The sequence below is a fragment of the Aquarana catesbeiana genome, linkage group LG02 (genome assembly GCF_042186555.1).
Source record: "Aquarana catesbeiana isolate 2022-GZ linkage group LG02, ASM4218655v1, whole genome shotgun sequence".
NCBI lineage: Eukaryota > Metazoa > Chordata > Amphibia > Anura > Ranidae > Aquarana > Aquarana catesbeiana.
This window is the reverse complement of record NC_133325.1, coordinates 544,119,968-544,140,705: the sequence shown is the minus strand read 5'-3', so window position 1 is coordinate 544,140,705 and position 20,738 is coordinate 544,119,968. Positions and strand designations below refer to the sequence as shown.

The 20,738-nt window shown below is 39.0% G+C and overlaps 1 protein-coding gene across 1 annotated transcript in view; it reads left to right on the top strand.

The window, feature by feature from the left end:
• The window catches only part of CSF1 (colony stimulating factor 1), a 35,950-nt gene extending 16,225 nt beyond the window's left edge, over positions 1-19,725 (top strand). The window contains exons 5-9 of the mRNA XM_073615884.1: positions 1,094-1,265; positions 1,987-3,206; positions 8,526-8,578; positions 8,690-8,741; positions 17,478-19,725. Coding sequence (XP_073471985.1) covers positions 1,094-1,265; positions 1,987-3,206; positions 8,526-8,578; positions 8,690-8,711 — 1,467 coding nt within the window. The 3' untranslated portion in view covers positions 8,712-8,741; positions 17,478-19,725. The remainder of the gene's footprint in view (positions 1-1,093; positions 1,266-1,986; positions 3,207-8,525; positions 8,579-8,689; positions 8,742-17,477) is intronic.
• The last annotated feature ends 1,013 nt before the right edge of the window (positions 19,726-20,738 follow it).

Genomic DNA, 20,738 nt, shown 5'->3' with positions numbered 1-20,738 from the left:
CTGTCCTGCTGAGTTTGCCGATTCTTTCATATAAACAAGTGGAGAGATTATCTGCTCACTCAGCTGTCAAAAGAAAGCATCAGGGCATTCTGCCAAGTTTAGAACTTGAAACATTACAACTAACTTCCTTCTTAGATCAAAAGGATAAACTTCTCTGTGTAAACAAATAACCAATCTGCCAAGTTTTAAACAAAGTGTAAATGCAGGAAGTTTAACCACTTAAAGTCTAAATCTTCTTCTGACACTTCTTAAGTTAAAATCAATATTTTTTGCTAAAAAAAATTACTTGAAACCCCCAAACATATATATATATATATATATATATATATATATATATATATATATATATATATATATATATATATTAGTGTGTATATACAGTGGGGATGGAAAGTATTCAGATCCCCTTAAATTTTTCACTCTTTGTTATATTGCAGCCATTTGCTAAAATCATTTAAGTTCATTTTTTTTCCTCATTAATGTACACACAGCACCCCATATTGACAGAAAAACACTGAATTGTTGAAATTTTTGCAAATTTATTAAAAAAGAAAAACTGAAATATCACATGGTCCTAAGTATTCAGACCCTTTGCTGTGACACTCATATATTTAACTCAGGTGCTGTCCATTTCTTCTGATCATCCTTGAGATGGTTCTACACCTTCATTTGAGTCCAGCTGTGTTTGATTATACTGATTGGACTTGATTGGGAAAGCCACACACCTGTCTATATAAGAGAATGAGAATCATGAGGTCAAAGGAACTGCCTGAAGAGCTTAGAGACAGAATTGTGGCAAGGCACATATCTGGCCAAGGTTACAAAAAAATTCTGTTGTACTAACTGCCGGTTCACACAGGGCCGACTTGTCAGGCGACCTAGCCGCCTGACAAGTCGCCTCCCTTCTGTACTATGGAACCGTTCTAAAAGGAGCGACACAAGTATATCCTAAACAAATTCATGGTGAACAGCTTGTATGTTAATATTTCTTAGCTTTGTATATTTCACGTTGAAAATGAAACATGAAAATGTGTGCCTTGCAACTATTATTTAGTAATTAAAATAAAATTTCTCTGTTTATTTAATTTACTAGGAAGACCTAGTATCCTGTTCACGTAACATTGATTTGAACCCTGTCCAGCTTTTGGAAAGAATAAAAACGTCATTTGTGATTTTTCGAGATTTTACCGCAAATTTAGAATCTGAAGTTAACTGTTTTGAGGAGTATCGGATGTGCAAGGAAGAATATGACCATTCGGCAAAAGGTAAGATTGATAATACCATCAAGAGCTATGCTTACCAATACTGTTTTCAGCTTAAGTGTTAAAACATGATACAAGATTGAATATTGGATGTTGGTCTTTGGGTCTGATTTACTAAAACTTGAAGTACAGTAAGCTTAAGCGATCCTTTGCTGGATTTCCTAAAATGTAAAGTGAGCTAAAACGTGTTCACTTCAAACATCCAATCCAAGGTAAAAAAGAAGCAACTTACATTTTTAAAAATTCCTCTACAATCAATTGGATGTTGAAAAAGTACACACATTTCTAGGTATTGTACACAGACATGTGTTTGCCTCATAACTGCTTTACTCCCCATACACACCAGTGGGAACGCAGAGGTAGCTTAGAAGTTGGTAAGAGTCAGCTCGTCTACAACACATCTAAAATGCAATCTGAATTGAAATGAAAGCATTTGACTTCCTACATAAACTATACATTCTGCCCAGCATAACTTAATTTCAATGCACTTTGCTGTACTTCACACTTTAGTAAATAAGGCCCCAAATGTTTGACTTGCACCTAGCACCATTAACAAATCCACTGCTTCTTTTAACATGTCTTTGATCTCATCATAACTTACCCAAGGCTGCTAACATGTCTGTTGTGTCACATTAACAAACTCAGTACCACTTTAACATCTCTATAGTATTTGTACAGACCAGGGCTTTATCAAAGCCTCTACCTCTTTCTTTGAATCTTGCAGGTCCTCAGTGTGCTTGTCCTTCCCCAACAACACCCATTGCTTCTGCTACATCTACTCAAAAATCCCTAAGCAACTTGTCAGAAATTAAGAGCAGCCCATATGCATCCATCATCCCCTTCAGTACAGTTTCCATTACAGAGTATACGAGTGGCACTGATTTAGAAAATCCTCAACAGAGCTCCTCAGAGAGTTTAGAACTGTCATCAGTCATCCTAACAAGTCCACCAACTGAAGTACAGACTTTAACCACCATCATGGATCACTTGCATGCTGCCACCACAGATCGTCTGGTCTCAGGCCCAGAGTCTCCACGTACCAAAATGGACATTTCATTCAGTGGCATGGAATTTAATAATGGTATCACTGAATCAGCATACACCACGAGTTTGTCTCAAACTAGGACATATCCTGAGCATTTCAACATGGCAAGTTTAAAAACTGATGGCTCACATGCTGAAACATTGTCTACTACTAACACAGTTCTGAACAAAGATTTTTCTCAGCAAACAGGAGAATTACCGGTAACTTCTGTCACAGAACCCGTTGTTGGTGAGTTAGTGGAAACGACAGAACTCAATATTGTTTCACAGAGTTCAGTGTCAAACTTTCAGAAATATTATGAGCCCAGCACGGAGCCCACCGTAGAGTCATCAAGCACTGTAACCAAAGTGCGACGCTCTGTTGAAAATGTGGATAAGACTTTAAAAGTATATGTATCAACACATCCTCAACCAGTTCTGATGAGTGATGACCGTACTACAATGCTGCTTCAACTAACCTCAAGCATCCCTCCTACCGTTAAATCTCTTCAAGCTATGCAACAGAAAAATGAGATCAGAAACCTTGGCTGGGCTGCCTCTTACATTTTCCCTGCTGTGGTAACAACTAAGCCTGCCAGCTCTGATACTAAAATGCCTCCCCCTGTCTCTGGAGTCCAGTCACTACCTTCAGAGGCTTCTTTACATCCAAAGTTAATAGCACATGAGGGAGGGTACACATACAACAATCAGCAACTAGAGCAAAATTTAGCTGCTTTTATATCTGAGGACAGGGCAAATAGAGGTGCTGGTCCTGTTCATGGCTCTAATCCACTCCCTATCCTTGAAACAGAACAGCGTCACCATGGAAGACAGAACAGCAACTTATTCCTGGTCATGATTCCAAGCATTCTGGCAATATTGTTTCTGTGTGGACTTCTGTATTCCGTGTATCGATATCGGGTGAGTGACAATGGGCATTTTTATTTATTTTTTTTTATGTACACCATACTTGAAAGGAATATTTTAAATACTCAGAGGGTTCAACAATTTTATCTTAAATGCAGCTACATTGTTGCAGGGCAAGATCTGCTAAACTTTGTGCTTCCGCTTATTAAACTGTATAAAAAAGCAAATTTGTTTTTTGGATATAGCTGGAAAGCCCCTGTCAGATCCCCACTGGGGAGATTCACCTGTGTATTTGTTATGGTGACCAGTGTCACAGAAAGATGGGAAATCCAACCTTTTAGGAGTTGTCACAGAGCAAGAAGTGGGGTGGAAATCCTCCAGCTGGGACACGTGTTCCTATAAAAGCACTCTAAGTTGGGAATTTCATTAAATTTGGAGGGATTTTTCTCTCATTTTCTGATTGTCTCCTATACAGGAAGTGGACAGTTTGCCCAGCACGACACAGGCATATTAAACAACCCGAGAGGGGTTTAAACCATTCCTACTCTACTCTAATGCCACGTACACACGATCGGAATTTCAGCCCGTAAAAGACAGATGAGAGTTTTTCATCGGAAAATGCGACTGTGTATGCTCCATCTGTCTTTTGCTGGCGGAATTCCAGCCAGCAAAAGATTGAGAGCATGCTCTCAATTTTTCCGTCGGGGAAAAGTTCCTATCCAAAAATGCGATCGTCTGTGGCAATTCTGTTGCGCAAAATCCCTACGCATGCTCTGAAACAATTTGACGCATGCTCGGAAGCATTGAACTTCATTTTCACAGCTTGTCGTAGTATTGTACGTCACCGCGTTCTTGACGGTCATAATTTCAGTGAACTTTTGCGTGACCGTGTGTATGCAAGGCAGACTTGAGCGGAATCCTGTCGGAAAAGCCGTCATATCTTTTTCCAACGAGAAAACCGATCGTGTGTACGCGGCATAAGATTAAAAAAAAAGTTTTGGCTTCACATACTCTCCATATTAGCAGTTACTACATAGTAAACATATATACAAAGAATACCACAAACAGTCAGATTTTACCTAACAGACCAACAACAATTACCAATAACTGTGCAGTATGAAGACATGAAAGATCACATAAAATATCAAGTACAGTGGGGACGGAAAGTATTCAGACCCCCTTTAATTTTTCACTCTTTGTTATATTGCAGCCATTTTCTAAAATCATTTAAGTTCATTTTTTTTCCTCATTAATGTACACACAGCACCCCATATTGACAGAAAACCACAGAATTGTTGACATTTTTGCAGATTTATTAAAAAAGAAAAACTGAAATAGCACATGGTCCTAAGTATTCAGACCCTTTGCTCAGTATTTAGTAGAAGCACCCTTTTGATCTAATACAGCCATGAGTCTTTTTGGGAAAGATGCAACAAGTTTTTCATGCCTGGATTTGGGGATCCTCTGCCATTCCTCCTTGCAGATCTTCTCCAGTTCTGTCAGGTTGGATGGTAAACGTTGGTGGACAGCCAAGTTGTTGTGAAGCCACTCCTTCGTTATTTTAGCTGCGTGCTTAGGGTCATTGTCTTGTTGGAAGGTAAACCTTTGGCCCAGTCTGGGGTCCTGAACACTCTGGAGAAGGTTTTCGTCCAGGATATCACTGTACTTGGCTGCATTCATCTTTCCCTCAATTGCAACCAGTCGTCCTGTCCCTGCAGCTGAAAAACACCCCCACAGCATGATGCTGCCACCACCATGCTTCACTGTTGGAACTGTATCGAACAGGGGATGAGCAGTTCCTGGTTTTCTCCACACATACCACTTAGAATTAAGGCCAAAAAGTTCTATCTTGGTCTTATCAGACCAAAGAATCTTATTTCTCACCATCTTGGAGTCCTTCAGGTGTTTTTTTAGCAAACTCCATGCAGGCTTTCATGTGTCTTGCACTGAGGAGAGGCTTCCGTCGGGCCACTCTGCCATAAAGCCCCGATTGGTAGAGGGCTGCAGTGATGGTTGACTTTCTACAACTTTCTCCTATCTCCCGACTGCATCTCTGGAGCTCAGTCAGCCACAGTGATCTTTGGGTTCTTTACCTCTCTCACCAAGGCTCTTCTCCCCCGATAGCTTAGTTTGGCCGGACGGCCAGCTCTAGGAAGGGTTCTGGTCATCCCAAACATCTTCCATTTAAGGATTATTGAGGCCACTATGCTCTTAGGAACCTTAAGGGCAGCAAAAATGTTTTTGTAACCTTGGCCAGATCTGTGCCTTGCTACAGTTCTGTCTCTGAGCTCCTCAGGCAGTTCCTTTTGACCTCATGATTCTCATTTGCTCTGACATGCACTGTGAGCTGTAAGGTCTTGTATAGACAGGTGTGTGGCTTTCCTAATCAAGTCCAATCAGTATAATCAAACACAGCTGGACTCAAATGAAGGTGTAGAACCATCTCAAGGATGACCAGAAGAAATGGACAGCACCTGAGTTAAATATATGAGTGTCACAGCAAAGGGTCTGAATACTTAGGACCATGTGATATTTCAGTTTTTCTTTTTTAATCTGCAAAAATGTCAACAATTCTGTGTTTTTCTGTCAATATGGGGTGCTGTGTGTACATTGAGGGGAAAAAAATGAACTTAAATGATTTTAGCAAATGGCTGCAATATAACAAAGAGTGAAAAATTTAAGGGGGTCTGAATACTTTCCGTATAGCAGAAACACACCCTCCACAGTTGATGGTAATTTGTTTTTTGGACTCTACAAAGCATAATCTGGTTGTGAGGTTTCTATAGTGTAGATTTTTTTGCATTTGATTGCATAGCCTTTGGTGTTTTTAATGATAAATATCTGTGGAATTATCACTGATAAAGAGCATTTCATGGAGTGAAGGACCAGGTAAACATGATGCCTGCATAGAAAAAGTTACTAGTGGTTCTAGAGTTCTGTGGCCCTTTAAGGAGTTAGTCTGCAAATACTTTCCTTGCGTGTAATGATGCTGTATTCAGTTACCCCTAGCAGCCAACCATAATGTATGCTTTGAAAAGTGCAGTGAAAGCTGAAACCTGGTTGCAGTATATGCAGATATTTGAAAAAACTGGAGAATCAAATACATATACCTAGCTTGGGCAGAACGTAAAGTGGAGTTCAACCCAAAAGTGGAACTTCCACTTAATTGCTCCCCCCCCCCCCCTCCGGTGTCACATTTGGCACCTTTTAGGGGGGAGCGGGGAAAGGGGATCTGTTTTTGAAAGGTCCCCTTCCCCACTTCTAGGAGACCGGACTGTGGCTTTGCGCATGAGCAGTAGGGAACCTGGCGTGAAGCCGAAAGGCTTAACTGCCAGGTTCCCTTACTTGGAATGGCGGCGGCAGCATCCAACAGTTGATCTGAAGATCGTCTGGGGTGCTGATATCACGGGCTCCCTGAACTGGTATGTGTCCATATAGTAAAAGTCAGCAGCTACACTATTTGTAGCTGCTGGTCTAAAAAAAATTTCCACAAGGCCGAACTCTGCTTTAAGTATTAGAGCGGTTAAAATCAGTGGGGGTAAGGACTGTCATACAGTCAGTCTAGGTGATTTGTGTTTGATTGTTCCCTTAAACTGTCTAAACGTTTTCTTCTAGCTCACAACGTATATGTAGCAAATTTTACTTTTTATTTTATTTTAACAGAAGAATGTTGCAATTTTTAATTCAATATATACTTATCTTTTTTATGAAATGTTTATTTTTTTCTCAGCTTTGGGGGTCATTCATATGGGCACTCATTCCTGTGCAGCAGGCAGAGCCGTTTGTTTACTTTTTTCACCTCTGAGCTGCATGCAGGTGGCCCATAGAAACAGAGTGCACCGGTTGTCCAGAGTCACCCACACAGCCAAGTTTGACAGATACGCAGGGATGGGTGCATGGGCCCCGACGCAGAGCATGTGCATCCAGACCTGTCCCTGTGCGTCTGTCACACCTGGCTGTGCATACAAGTCCGTACAGTCAATGTGTTCCTATTTACTTTCTATGGCCCACCTAAACACAGCTCAGCCACTTCAGGGGACTGTTCGCCTGTGTAATTAAGCCTTTACATTGAATCACTTTTGAATTACCCGCATCATCTTATGCGCAGCAGAACGTGTGGGAGCATATTATCTTAGAGAGATGTTTATCATAGTTTTGTGCTGTTTGCTAAATAAACAGCCTAGCTGCCATAGGCTTCGTGATCATACTTTTTAACATATTTTTGGTGATGTAAGCCCTAGAGAACAGATAACTTTCGCTATCTGTTATTTTTCTTAGGGTAGATGTAGACTTGCGTCTAAATCTACTGCTCCTCTGAAGAGTGATTGGCAATTAGATTTGGAGGCGATTTACAGGCGGTGAGGAGACAATGGAGTTGATTTACTAAAGGAAAATAGACTGTGCCCTTTGCAAAGTGCAGTTACTCCAGAGCTTAGTAAATGAGGTAAAACTTCACTTTTGCAAAGAATGTCCAATCACTTGCAAGGAAAATTTAAAAAAATGCATTTTTGCTTGCACACGATTGGATGATATAAGTCAGCAGAGCTTATGCCCATTTACTAAGCTCTGGTGCAACTGCACTTTGCAAAGTGCACAGTCTATTTGCCCTTAGTAAATCACCCCCAATGTGACACCCACTCACCACCTGCTTTAACCTCTTTTTTTACAAATGTGTGCCATAGCTGCGTTCAGGGCATTTGCAGAGCTTCCCCGTACACATGAAGGGGTCGCGTCCTGTGTGGTAGTTTTTGCCGTGGTCATGAGTGAAGCATTGTGACTGTCATATAAAACCCATCTGCGGGGGGGGGGGGTTAAAACATGGCTCAAATTCACATTAGCTTCCTAGTTCATATAATAAATATGTAGAGAACATGATTATACATGCATTGGGTGTCACCCCATCACTGCAGTGTACGTTGCCCCTGGAATATGAGCTCCACTGTGTGTGACAGTGAGATGTGTCTCTACGTTGTACATTCATCGCCTTTTTATTACAGTAATATGCTTTCTGCACTGTAGTACAGTTAAAGCACAAGAACCCACCAAAACATATTTTTAGTTTTAAAAAGGGGAGGGAAAAGTTTGAACAACTGTCATGTTTTATGTTTCCTCATCATGGCAGGTATTGAGGGAAAAACTCCCCAATAAAGACAAAATAAACATAAAAAAAAAATCAAAATCTTCATTAATTCTTTGCCTTTGGTGTTCTCCAACCATACAAATTAATATTTTGTTTACCACTTGTTTGTAGAATCTTACTAAAGAATTTGCAAATATATATATATATATATATATATATATATATATATATATATATATATATATATATATATATATATATATTTTATTTATTTTTTATTTTTTTTCATACAGCGTCTAATACGACAGCTGAATAGAGAACAAGTACAAGAGTTGCATGAACTGAGGTAAGTGAATTTTCTATTTCATTTATTTGTTTGAAAGGTATTACTACATGTACATTCTTTTTGCCACGCATTACTCTTTTTAACAACGCCAATATGCCTTCTTATTTTTAGGCCCCTAGCTCCTGCAGTGTGAACCTGAGACTGTTTAGGTATAAATGTAGAGGTAAGTCCTATTTGTTAACATACATAAAAAAGCTTTATTTGCAGTATTGACATGTTGTCCCATTTTGTCATTATGCTGCTATTATCACTGTTTATCCATCAGTGGGGATCATTCTCTAAAGCTTGCCATAGATGGTTCAAATCTCGGCCAGTTCAGCAGGGAACATGTATGGGCAGGCTGAATGAACCCAAGTTGATCGCTCGATCAAAGTGGGTACAATCAGCCTGTTGGATTTTACATGTTATTATTACTAGCGGCTAAAGAGAGAGAGGGGGGTTGCAGGGATATACCCTGCTAGTACTGGAATTTAATGGCATGACATGAAACAAGAATCATTATAATAAAAGGTTTAGTTTTATTTACAACATTTAAAATTCAAAAGAGCTTTAGGAAATTACATTATGATATAAAAACATCAAAAAATGTGCTGTAATATGATACAATAAACCTTACACCTTCTATTACACTTATGTAAGCTTGAGGTGTACAGGTAGCTAAATCCTCCAAGGGTTAGTGCGTTTTGCTGAATTGCGTAGCTTCTTCGAGACCCATCGGTTGCGTATCATATTCTGCATAGTATGACATGAATACAAAATAATAGCATAATTAATTTCACATTGTATTTAAAGTTATTATGTTAGTTCAAAAAGTAATCAGATACAGCACTTACGGCGACATATGGCGAAATATTAGAGGCATCACAACGTCTGTGGTTATAGTGCCTTATGAATAACCTAAGGCATGTGGATCAATATGAGCCAAGTCAGCCCTAATAAAGAATACATAGATGAGTGCACTGAAAATATATATATATATATATATATATATATATATATATATATATATATATATATATATATATATATATATATATATATATATATATATATATATATATATATATATATATAATCTATATCTCAGTAGTCTAAAGGACCAAGGACCCAATAGATTTACTTCAGGGTGAATATGAATACATACTTTTAAACAGGTGGTTTTCGATGTATGACTCCCAGGATTTTCCTTTGATGTATATAGTTGTTATATAGTGTTTAAACACCCAAAGGAGGGCTATGTACCAGATAAATACCCATGAATCTAGAGATAGATATAGATATATATATATATATATATATATATATATATATATATATATATATATATATATATATATATGTGTACCCGCGATTTGAAAGCGCCAATGTGTGAATGGCAAATCGCGGGACTCGCATTTGAGATGCCATTGATTTGAATGACATCTCAAATCATAGCGTGGGTCTGCCGCGATAAATCATGCTGCTTTTGCGGCAACACACATTGTGGAAGGCATGTCGCCCAAAAAACTCAGTTCAGGAGCTACTTTCCGGCAGCATGCTTCCCGCGATGCGTGTTGCCGCTAATTGCGATTTGAGGTGTAATGTAAATCAATGACCTCTCAAATGCGAGTCCTTCACTTTGCCATACACACATCAGCACTTTCAAATCGTGGGCAGATTTGCTGCAAATCTGTCTGCGATTCAAGTCGCTGAAGTGTGAATGCAGCCTGAGACATCCATTGGTTATGAAGCAATAGCCAACCACCTGAAGGATATGGTATACATAAAGAGATTAGTCAATAAAGAAAGATGGTATCCAGAAGATCAAAGGTTACTTACTGTGTGTCCCCCCACAAGATGCATACAATGATGCCACCAGCGAGGTAGGACCACATGTAGAGGAACTTATATAAGCCCCCGCGAACACTGTGTGAACATCCAGCCGAAAATCCGGAAGATGACGTCCCCATTTACACCCGCACATGCGCATAAGCGGATTCGCAGGGGAGCCGTCACGATCCGGAGGCTTGCATTCCCTCGCCCAATGGGGCGGCAAACGACCCAAAGCCTGCTAGGTGCTCGAGGTGGAGTAAGCACCGAGGTTCGCTGGAGGGGAAGGCTCAACAAGCACTCCCACAGTGGAGTTCTGGGGAACAGGTGTCTGCCCAAACTGACTACAATGTCTCCATCTGCCTCCATAAAGCCGAAGCTCTAATTTTGAAGCATATAACAAAGTATATAGGTAATCTGCAGACAATAAGCATGCATCATAATGGATCAAACCACATTTTGTGTATTTTACTTGACACTGAATCTATTATGGGTATATTATATGCACCAATGTCAATGGGGTATTACATCATAATAATGATATAAAGTAATACAGTATCATCGTGTCAGCGGCATGTCTTAATTTAACTAATGTAGTAGCCAGCACAGCCTCCAGGGTGAGGATATGACAAGGTTTGAAGCTGATAACTTCATTTAAACTTAATGGCACCATTGCATGTATAAGGTGTATCCACCTGGTTTCACGTTGCAAAATCCTCTTGTCAACATCTCCCTCCTGGGGTCTGGTATAATGCGTTCTAACGCAGCAAACTTAATGACACTTGTATCCCATTTATGGGTAATGTTAACATGTCTGCCAATAGGTGTGGGGAGCTTATTGGTGGTTATATAGTATGTATGATCTTTGATTCTGCGCCCAAAGGGACGTTTTGTCTTGCCTATATAAAAGGCTCCACAAACACAAACTATGATATATACAATGCCAATAGTCTGGCAGTTGACATGGTGAGGGACTGCATGGAGTTTACCATAGGGGAGATAGTGTTTGATTTTGGAAGATCCATGGACAGAACTCACGACTTCCACATTTTCAAGTACCACGGATGTCGTCATTGAATTCAGACACTTGTGTATGTTCAAATTGGCTTCTCGTTACTCTATCCCTGAGGGTCTTCTGCGATAAGTCACATCATGGTTGTCTCTGGAGTTCTTATTTAAGATAGGATCATTAGTTAGGAGATACCAATGTTTTTGGAGAATGTGTTTCACCTGCCCGTGCTGTTTGTTAAATGAGGAAATCAGACGGACCACATCAGATTGTTTTTTCTTTCTTTTTAAATAGTACTTCTTCCCTAGATAGTTTTTTTAAATTTGTTAAAGGCTTTTTTTAAGACAGCTTCTGGAATATCCACTTTGAAGCAATCTATTTCCCAGAGCATTAGCCTGGGAGACAAAATCACTTTCATTAGAGCATATTCTCCGAAGTATGAGATATTGGCTAAACGGGATGCTGCGTATTAATGGTTTTGGATGGAAACTCTCCACGTGAAGCTGAGTGTTTTCTGCTGTAGGCTTTCGATAGAGTGCTGTATCAAGGGAGCCATCATTCTGTTTTGTAATCTGAATTTCCAAAAATTTCACTACCCGTGGATGAAAATCCATGGTGCATTTTAAGTTAAAATCTTTGTCATCAAAGGGCCATCATGAACTCCTTAACCACTTCAGCCCCGGAAGGATTTGCGCCCTTAATGACCAGGCCATTTTTTACGATACAGCACTGCGCCACTTTAACTGACAACTGCGCGGTCGTGCGACGCTGTACCCAAACAAAATTGACGTCCTTTTTTCCTTACAAATGGAGCATTCTTTTGGTGGTATTTGATCACCTTTTTAATCTTTTGCCCTATAAACAAAAAAAGACCGACAATTTTGGAAAAAAGGCAATATTATTTACTTCTTACTATAATAAATATCCCACAAAAATATATAAAAAACAAATTTCTTCCTCAGTTTAGGCCGATTTATATTCTATTACATATTTTTGGTGAAAAAAATCGCAGTCAGCGTATATTGATTGGTTTGCGCAAAAGTTATAGCGTCTTCAAAATAGGGAATAGATTTATGGCATTTTTATTAGTTTTATTTTTTTTTTAATACTAATGGCATTGATCTGCGATTTTTAGCAGGATTGCGGTGGACAGATCGGACACTTTTGACACTATTTTGGGACCATTGACATTTATACAGTGATCAGATCTAAAAATAGCCATTGATTACTGTACTAATGTCACTGGCAGGAAAGGGGTTAAACACTAGGGGGAGATCAAGGAGTTAACTGTGTTGCCTCAGTGTGTTCTAACTGTAGGGGGGGATGGACTACCTAGGACATGACAGAGATCACTGCTCCCGATGACAGGGAGCAGTAGATCCCTGTCATGGCACTAGGCAGAACAGGGAAATGACTTGTTTACATAGGCATTTCTCGTTCTGCCTCTCCTTGCTGCGATCGTGGACCTGAAGTCCATGGGCATGCTCACGTGGCGCAAGCCCGCTAGGCAGCTTACACGAAGGGATGTACGGGTGCGCCATTTTGCCCACCTGTGCCATTCTGCCGATGTATATCGGCATGTGGCGGTCGGAAAGGGGTTAAACTTTCCCTCTGTACCTGTCCAAAATAGGATGACATCGTCAATATGTCTTAGCCACAGCAGTATAGAGTCCCAAAATTTCAAGAATGTATCATTTGTAAATAAGGACCACTCTCACCCCCCCAGGTACAGGTTGTCATAGGTGGGGGCACAACACCATAGCCAGCCACCCCCTGTACCTGGAAGTAGTGGTAGCCTTCAAAGATGAAAACATCCCTAGTGAGTATATGCTCCAACATTGTAAGGGTAAACTGACTATCTCCATGAATCATTTCTTCTTTCCCTTAGAAATTCACTTATGATTTTAATTCCTGTTGAGTGGGGTATGCTGCTATATAAGACTTTGAAGTCAATGACCACCAGTAGGGTTTCCAAAGGGAGAATTACACCCTTCAGGTGTTTCAACAAATCTGGGGTGTCTTGAATATATGATGGTAATGACATCACGTGGGGACGTAGATAACCATCAACCAGACGGCTTGCCAATTCGGTATGGGATCCAATTCCTGATATTATAGGTCTACCTGGGGGTTGAGTTTGATTTTTATGCGTCTTCAGTAGAGTATAAAACAGGTATTTTAATATATTTAACCAGGATTGATTTGTAAAGATCTTTATTAATAATATCCTGATGATATGCATCTATCAGGACCTGCCCGAATTCTTTTTGAAATTTTTCTACCATACTAACCGGAATCTTGCGATACCAATCTTGGTTTCGCAGAATCTGAAAACACATATTGGTCTTTTTCCATTATTTCCCCCCTTTATCTGAGGGCTTAATGACTATCTCTTTGTTTAGTGAGCGTACACCTCCTTTTGTGCTTGCGTTAAGTTACTGGTAGAATAGCTTTTATTCTAAATTTCTGTGATTTATTTACAGACTTGAGTCAAACACCCACAAATTTGGGTTTGTTTGTAACGGTGGAAACATGTCCAATTTCTTTTGGTCCTGATTCGGGGGGAGGAGATAAAGGTCGTATGTCATGTTGTAAAGTGCTGCACAAACTGTTGGCCCTATATAAATCCTGTATAATAATAATATTAATAATGTCAGTTAAATCCTGAGAGTTGGATGTGGTCTGTTCTGAAAGAGTGCCCTCATTTTCATCCAGAAGTTCCATGAAATCCCGCAATGCATGAAAATCTTTTAGTTGTGGAGCTTTTCCACTGATCTAACATAGCCTTGTTGTTTTTATTTCGATTGTGAGTTTGCGTGCAAAGAGGTTAATGCCTTTTATCATTTCACAATTGTCTATTTTTTGTGTGGGACAGAACGTTAAGCCTAGACTCAAGAGCTCATACTCTGCTGGAGTGAATGGGTTGGATGATAGAATAATGATGTTAAGACCTAGGTGTTCGGGGTCACCTTGACCACAAACGGGTCTAGGTTCCCTGTTAGTTTCTTGTTCTCTTGTGTGTTTGTGGGTGTAGCTAGTTGTCCTAAAAAATCGTCACCCTTTTCCATCTGTGAAGATGTGTGTAGTGTTGGCTTTAGGTGCTAAATTCAAAGTATGGGATTGAACAGGTTTAGGAAGGTTGCTAGTAAGTGCTTGTGAAAAGGAAAGTTTCAGGGCAGTTTTTGTAGGGTAGCCTACAGATGGGCACAAGGGGTACCGAAAAGGTCCTGGGCCCAAGCATAGACATAATGTTGGAGCATAAAATCATTAGGGAGCATATACTCACTAGGGATGTTTTAATCTTTGATGGCTCCCACTACCTCCAAGTACAGGGGGTGGCTATGGGGGGATGAGAGACTCGCTGTGGCATGAAACACAGGTTGCGTTTCACGGGACATAGCCTGCTTCTTCGGGAAAGTATCTCGCAGTCATACACTAAAATGAACTATCTCTATCTCTATCCCTATCTCTATCTCTATCATCTCTATCATCTCTATCTCTATCTCTATCATCTCTATCTCTATCATCTCTATCTCTATCATCTCTATCTCTATCATCTCTATCTCTATCATCTCTATCTCTATCATCTCTATCTCTATCATCTCTATCTCTATCATCTCTATCTCTATCATTTACATTTTGTCACTCAGTATAGTGGCTCAATAATCTGTTACCACATACCAAAGTTTATGCAAGAACGTATCAATCAAATTAAGAGTCGTATATAGTCTTAATACAGTCGGCCACCACCACCGTCTGAGCAGATGGGATAGTCCACACACAATATTTGGGAGAGCCAAGCTCCTATATGATCGTAACATGAAAATGTCTGAAACGATATATCATATGGGTAACCCAATAACAGGTATACTCCATCAAAATAATACCATATATACCTTGTACTATGGCCAAAGGATGCCACAGTGTGGGGTCCCTCATGGTTGGGACCCCACATTGTGGCATCCTTTGGCCATAGTACAAGTGCACTCATCTATCTATGTATCCTTTATTAGGGTTGTCTTGGCTAATATTGATCCACATGCCTTAGGTTATTCATAAGGAGCTATAACCCCTGTGTCCGCCCCACAGACGTTCTGATGCCTCCATATGTCGCTATAGGGCTATATCTGATTAAGTTTTGAACTAACAAAATAACTTTAAATGCAATATGAAATTAATTATGTTAATATTAATTTGTATTCATGTCATACTATGCAGAATATATTACTCAACCTATGGTTCTTGCAGTAGCTACGCAATTAGGCAAAACGCGTTGACCCTTGGAGGCTTAAGCTACCTGTACACCTCAAGCTTATATGATATAATTGTAATAGAAGGTTTTAAAAGATTCATTGTATCATATTACAGTACATTTTTTGATGGTTTTTATATCATAATGTAATTTCCTAAATCTCTTTCGAATTTTAAATGTAAATAAAATATAGCTTTTATTATGATTCTTGTTTCATGTCATACCCTTAAAGTCCAGTACTAGCAGGGTATATCCCTGTAACCCCCTCTTTCTTTTCTACTAGAATTTTTGGATGTGGCATGGGTCTTTCTTTGTATTGGTAGCAGCTAATATAGCCGCTAGCAGTAATCACTGTGTTCTCCGGGTGGGGACGGTTTCCCCTTGGTTGCAGGAAGAAAGTTGCTCCGTCTATGGCCTGCTTAAAAAAACACTGGTTTTACCATAGCTGTGTATTTCCTCAGCAGCAGTATCTGTAAGGGGTTTAGAACAAAGCTACATGGTTTATAACAAGGTTTAAAGTATCTCTATATTCATATTTGCAAATACAGTGCAAATATTTATTGCATACTGCTGCTCCGGGAATTCAAAGTCTCTGAAGAACAATAAAAAATGGATTGGAGTTGTAAAAAAAATTGCCAGGAGAAGAGCCCAGTCACGTGAATGTCAATGGAGTTCTCTCTGCAGTGCTATAGGCAGGGAGAACTTAGTGAGATGCCACAGGCCCAACATTGTAGATAGGATTTTATGAATTGGCTGCAAAATACAGACTCCAGTTTTGACAAATACTGCATAGCATAACAGATTCAATATCCCCTCTCCTTTTTTAAATCTGCCCCAAGGTGTTAAAAATTGACATCCATGGTCATGCCGTGCTCTTCTGAAAAATAGGTGACTTGTGGCAGAAGCCCCTTGATCTCCCTTTTTTTGAATAGAGAAAAATGCTGACATCATGTATTTAAAAATGACTTTTAAAAATCCTTTCCTATGTGGTCCTGGTGTGAACATCAATAGCTGCAAAGTTACCTAAGTGATTCTCTCTCCTTACCATACATACAGAAGCTGCTCAATATTTTCAGCTTATTTAGTAAAGAAAATTTATGTTAGTGGCCATAGGGGTTCTTCGCTTGATCCTTGCACTTTTTTTATTGAATAAGGCTGTTGATGTTTGCTCTGCTGACTTTATTGGAGATTATAAACACCAATGCTACCAGAACCAACATCTGCAGTGAAGGACATCAATCCCAGTGCTGTGGTTTTACAACTGACCTGCAAAGGCATATCACATTGGCAGCAATGAGATGGTTAAAACAGGGGGTTGAGCTGCATTTTTACCACCTTCCCTCCTCAACCACCTGACTAAATCCTAACATTATGGATGGTACACGTTCCTTGACCACAGCACTTTGTTTTGCAGTCACTGCAAATTTAACAGGTGGCTGTGGGGTCATTGAGACCACACTGCAACTGCAGGCCAAACACTTGGCTCATGGTCGCACACATATTTCAGTACGAAATTCCCCATCAAACTAACTAAAAAAAAAAATACAAAAAAACAGCTTTTCAAAGGGTGGTAGAGACTGTTGCTTGTGTGAAAGCCCTAAAGGTGTATGATGTCTGCACAGAAATGGTATACAACATGTTTTTGAAGACTGTAGACATTGAATATTAAAGATCAGTTCATATTGCAGCATAAACTGAATTAACCCAGAGAGTGTTGCAACCTCCCTCACAAAAGTTGTGTGAAGAATGTCTAGTTCCAGGTAGTGCTGGCTGAGTAAACACAATTTAGATTAACACTTTCAGCCATTGACCATTGTTTTTTTCTACAGAGGACAGATCTGACTGTTCAAGGAAGGATTTCCTAGAGGTTGTTCACCGCCAGAGCCCGTTTTGTCCAGATGGCACATGAGGAGTGAACTTGCAAATTCCTGTTGCCGTGTGGTATATTATGCTTTGGTTGTCTTGTCGTCTACGAGGTTAATACATGTAAAGGAGACGCACCCTGCTTCACACAAAGCCTAAGGCAGCCTTTCTTCCTGTGACAGGCTTACAGCTAAGAAATAACCTTCGGCCGAGGGAACTATCATTCTCCTGTGAAAAGTATCTGCTATGCAGTTGTGTATATTTTATTGGTAAACTTTTCCCGTTGACATGCTATGACATGTATTGTGAAAAGCTTCACAGAGGAATTGCTTGGAAAAGTAAGACAGTATCAAGTAAACTAATTTTCTGGAGAATGTTATGTATATAGCGGAGAGTTTACCCAAGAAATACTATTGCGGCCCATAATGCTGGTCATATTTCTGTAAATACCACATTTTTTTTTTTTTTTTTGTAATTTGAGAAGAAGCAGATTGCTCAGACAAAAAAATTGAATGACACCTGTTGGTTTTATAACCTGTAACTGAAATCATAGAAGCAGAAGGAATTATGTTTTCTTAAAGATGCACATGAGAACGTTTTAATAGGATATATATAATATGTTTGTGGTTTTATTAGTATTATTGTTATATTATTAGCCATTTTCCAATGGCTACCACATCTTCCAGCCTGCTTTTCATTATGCAGCAAATTATTTGCTTTCTTATGTACTTCTTTTACTGCTGATATCACCTCTATGATGGATAGGGGTTGTCAGATATCTACAGGAAAAGAAACAGATACTGTTCTGTATGAGAAAGAGAACATTATATACATCAGTATTTCAAGAGAAATGTCAGTCCTTATATGTATACACAATTTGTGAAAAGCAATTTGTTTTGCTTTGTTTTTAAATATAAAGCCTCTGAAGTAACAGAAGTCCATTTTCCCCCATTACCTGGGTAATATGTGAGTAAAGTAGGCAGTTTATTCTGTTGCTTGACCTGTATCTTATACTGTGCGCCCACATAAGCACTAAACAAGTGAGAATCTTATAGAACTTGAAGTTGGTGGGGATGCAAAGCCTGACTGGCATACTATCTTTCTGTATCTTCTGGATAAGATGCACTGAGATAGAGAATTTTTTTTTGTTTATTATGGTAATGGATTTAAAGAGGAACTGAACTCTAGAAGCTGTGCACAAAAACAAGGTTGACAGAGGACAAAGGACTGATCACCAAAATTTGGTTTCCCAGCTGCTGATCCCCCCCCCCCCCCCCCACCCCTATTGACTTGCCTTGTTTCATAATGTGTCTGTGTGCAGGTGGCCATCTTATTAAAGGCGAGGTTTTGCTTCCTTATGTCAGAGCCCCCAGCAAAGAGAACGGTGAGCAGAACAGTAATGACATCACCAGATCTTACACCAAATCTCCTAAAACTAGCAGTCAGAGGCAGCAGTGCTTTGGATCGCCCACTGCAGATATACAGTTATTTTAGTTTTGACACAGGAATGCCCTGGCACCCTCATTTACTAAATTTACACTGCTATTTTTCAAGGGGAAACCCAAACAAAAGATATTTTTTAAAGTACTGCTTAGGCACAATTAACATTTCTAAATGTTCCCTATACCATAGTAAATCTTCACTTTTTTTAGTTCAGTTCCACTTTAAATGATCTTACCTAAGGACCTCTGTTATTCCCTAGGTTTGTGTCTCTTACCCTCCAGAGAAATATTAAATTGTAGTAAGCTACCATATTCCATAGTGGAAGCTGTATTTCTACAGAACGTCAAAGGCCTAATATGTTAGAGGGGATGATTTACTAAAGAAGCAGATAATGTTCATGTAGCTGAGCAATGTTTACTTCATCCTGCACATGATTGCACATTGCTTCACTTTATGCATTACGTTAAGTCTGGCCTCTCCAATTTGGCAATGTGGGGGGAGTTTCCAAATCCCGATTTTATTCTCATTGACCGCCAACACAGGAACCTTTTTTTTTTTTTTTTAATTCCACCGACACTGATATCCAAAGGCATTTTTTCACTGACACTGGGGCATTTTTTTTTTATTCCACTAACAGGCTTTTTTTTTTACTACTACTGGCCACAGTCCAGCCCTCTATTTATCTGACAGACAGTGAACCGGCCCTATTGTTTTTAAAAGCTTTGAGACCCCTGAGCAACATGAACATTCCCTACTCTTTATTAGATTAAGCCCAAAGAGTAATGTGCAAAGTGTAATTAAATATAGTTGCCAATCATCAAGTATCGCTCTTCATTTTCACAGCGATTAACCAATGAAATGTGAAATGGTGATCAGCTGCCGATTTACTGGATTCTAATTGGTACTTTTTTCAGCTCTTATTTAAGAAAGAAATTATATATATATATATATATATATATATATATATATATATATATATATATATATATATATATATATATATATATATATATATATATATATATATATATATATATATATATATATATATATTTGACATTGTGTCAAGACTGTATGTTGCAGAAAATATAGCTCTATTATAGCATTAAATATAGAGTTAGAAATGAGGAGGTAGATCTGTGTTGCTCTGTGCATAATGCATTGTTCTGGGTACCAATAATAAACCCACCATTTGCAGGCATAGGAAATGGAGGAAAGTGCAAAACAAGTAATTTACTAATCCAAACTGGTATAGAAAATGCTGTGGCTTTAGTGCCTTGTGTAGAACAGGAGTTGATCTGCTGTGGGAGAATACAATTTTTTTTTCTGTGCTGGACACAGAATTTATTTTCAGAGTTGTTTATTGATTGAGAGACTTTTTATAATTTTTTTTTATATTGTAATATAATATGTTTACATGTAAATGTTTGTTTATTTAAAAGGAGAAGGGGTTGTATTTTTATTAAATATATTTTATCTAACCTTTTGTTCATAGTGTTATTTATAGTGCACATGTGTAAATAAATTGAAAACACAGGATCAGGTTATGGACTTTTTGGGTCTTGAACATTATCTGCAAAAAAATAATACAAATTGCTTCACTACAGCTAAAACTAGGAAAACCGGAATATCCCAGGTGACGTTATTGACCAAATATGGACATGACCATATGTGGTAAATGACATCAACTAGAGTCCTTATGTTTACTTTCAGCAGCGACCCTGAAAGCTGTCACTCTGTCCCAAATGTTAATCAAAACAAGTTTATTTGTACATTTGAAGTTG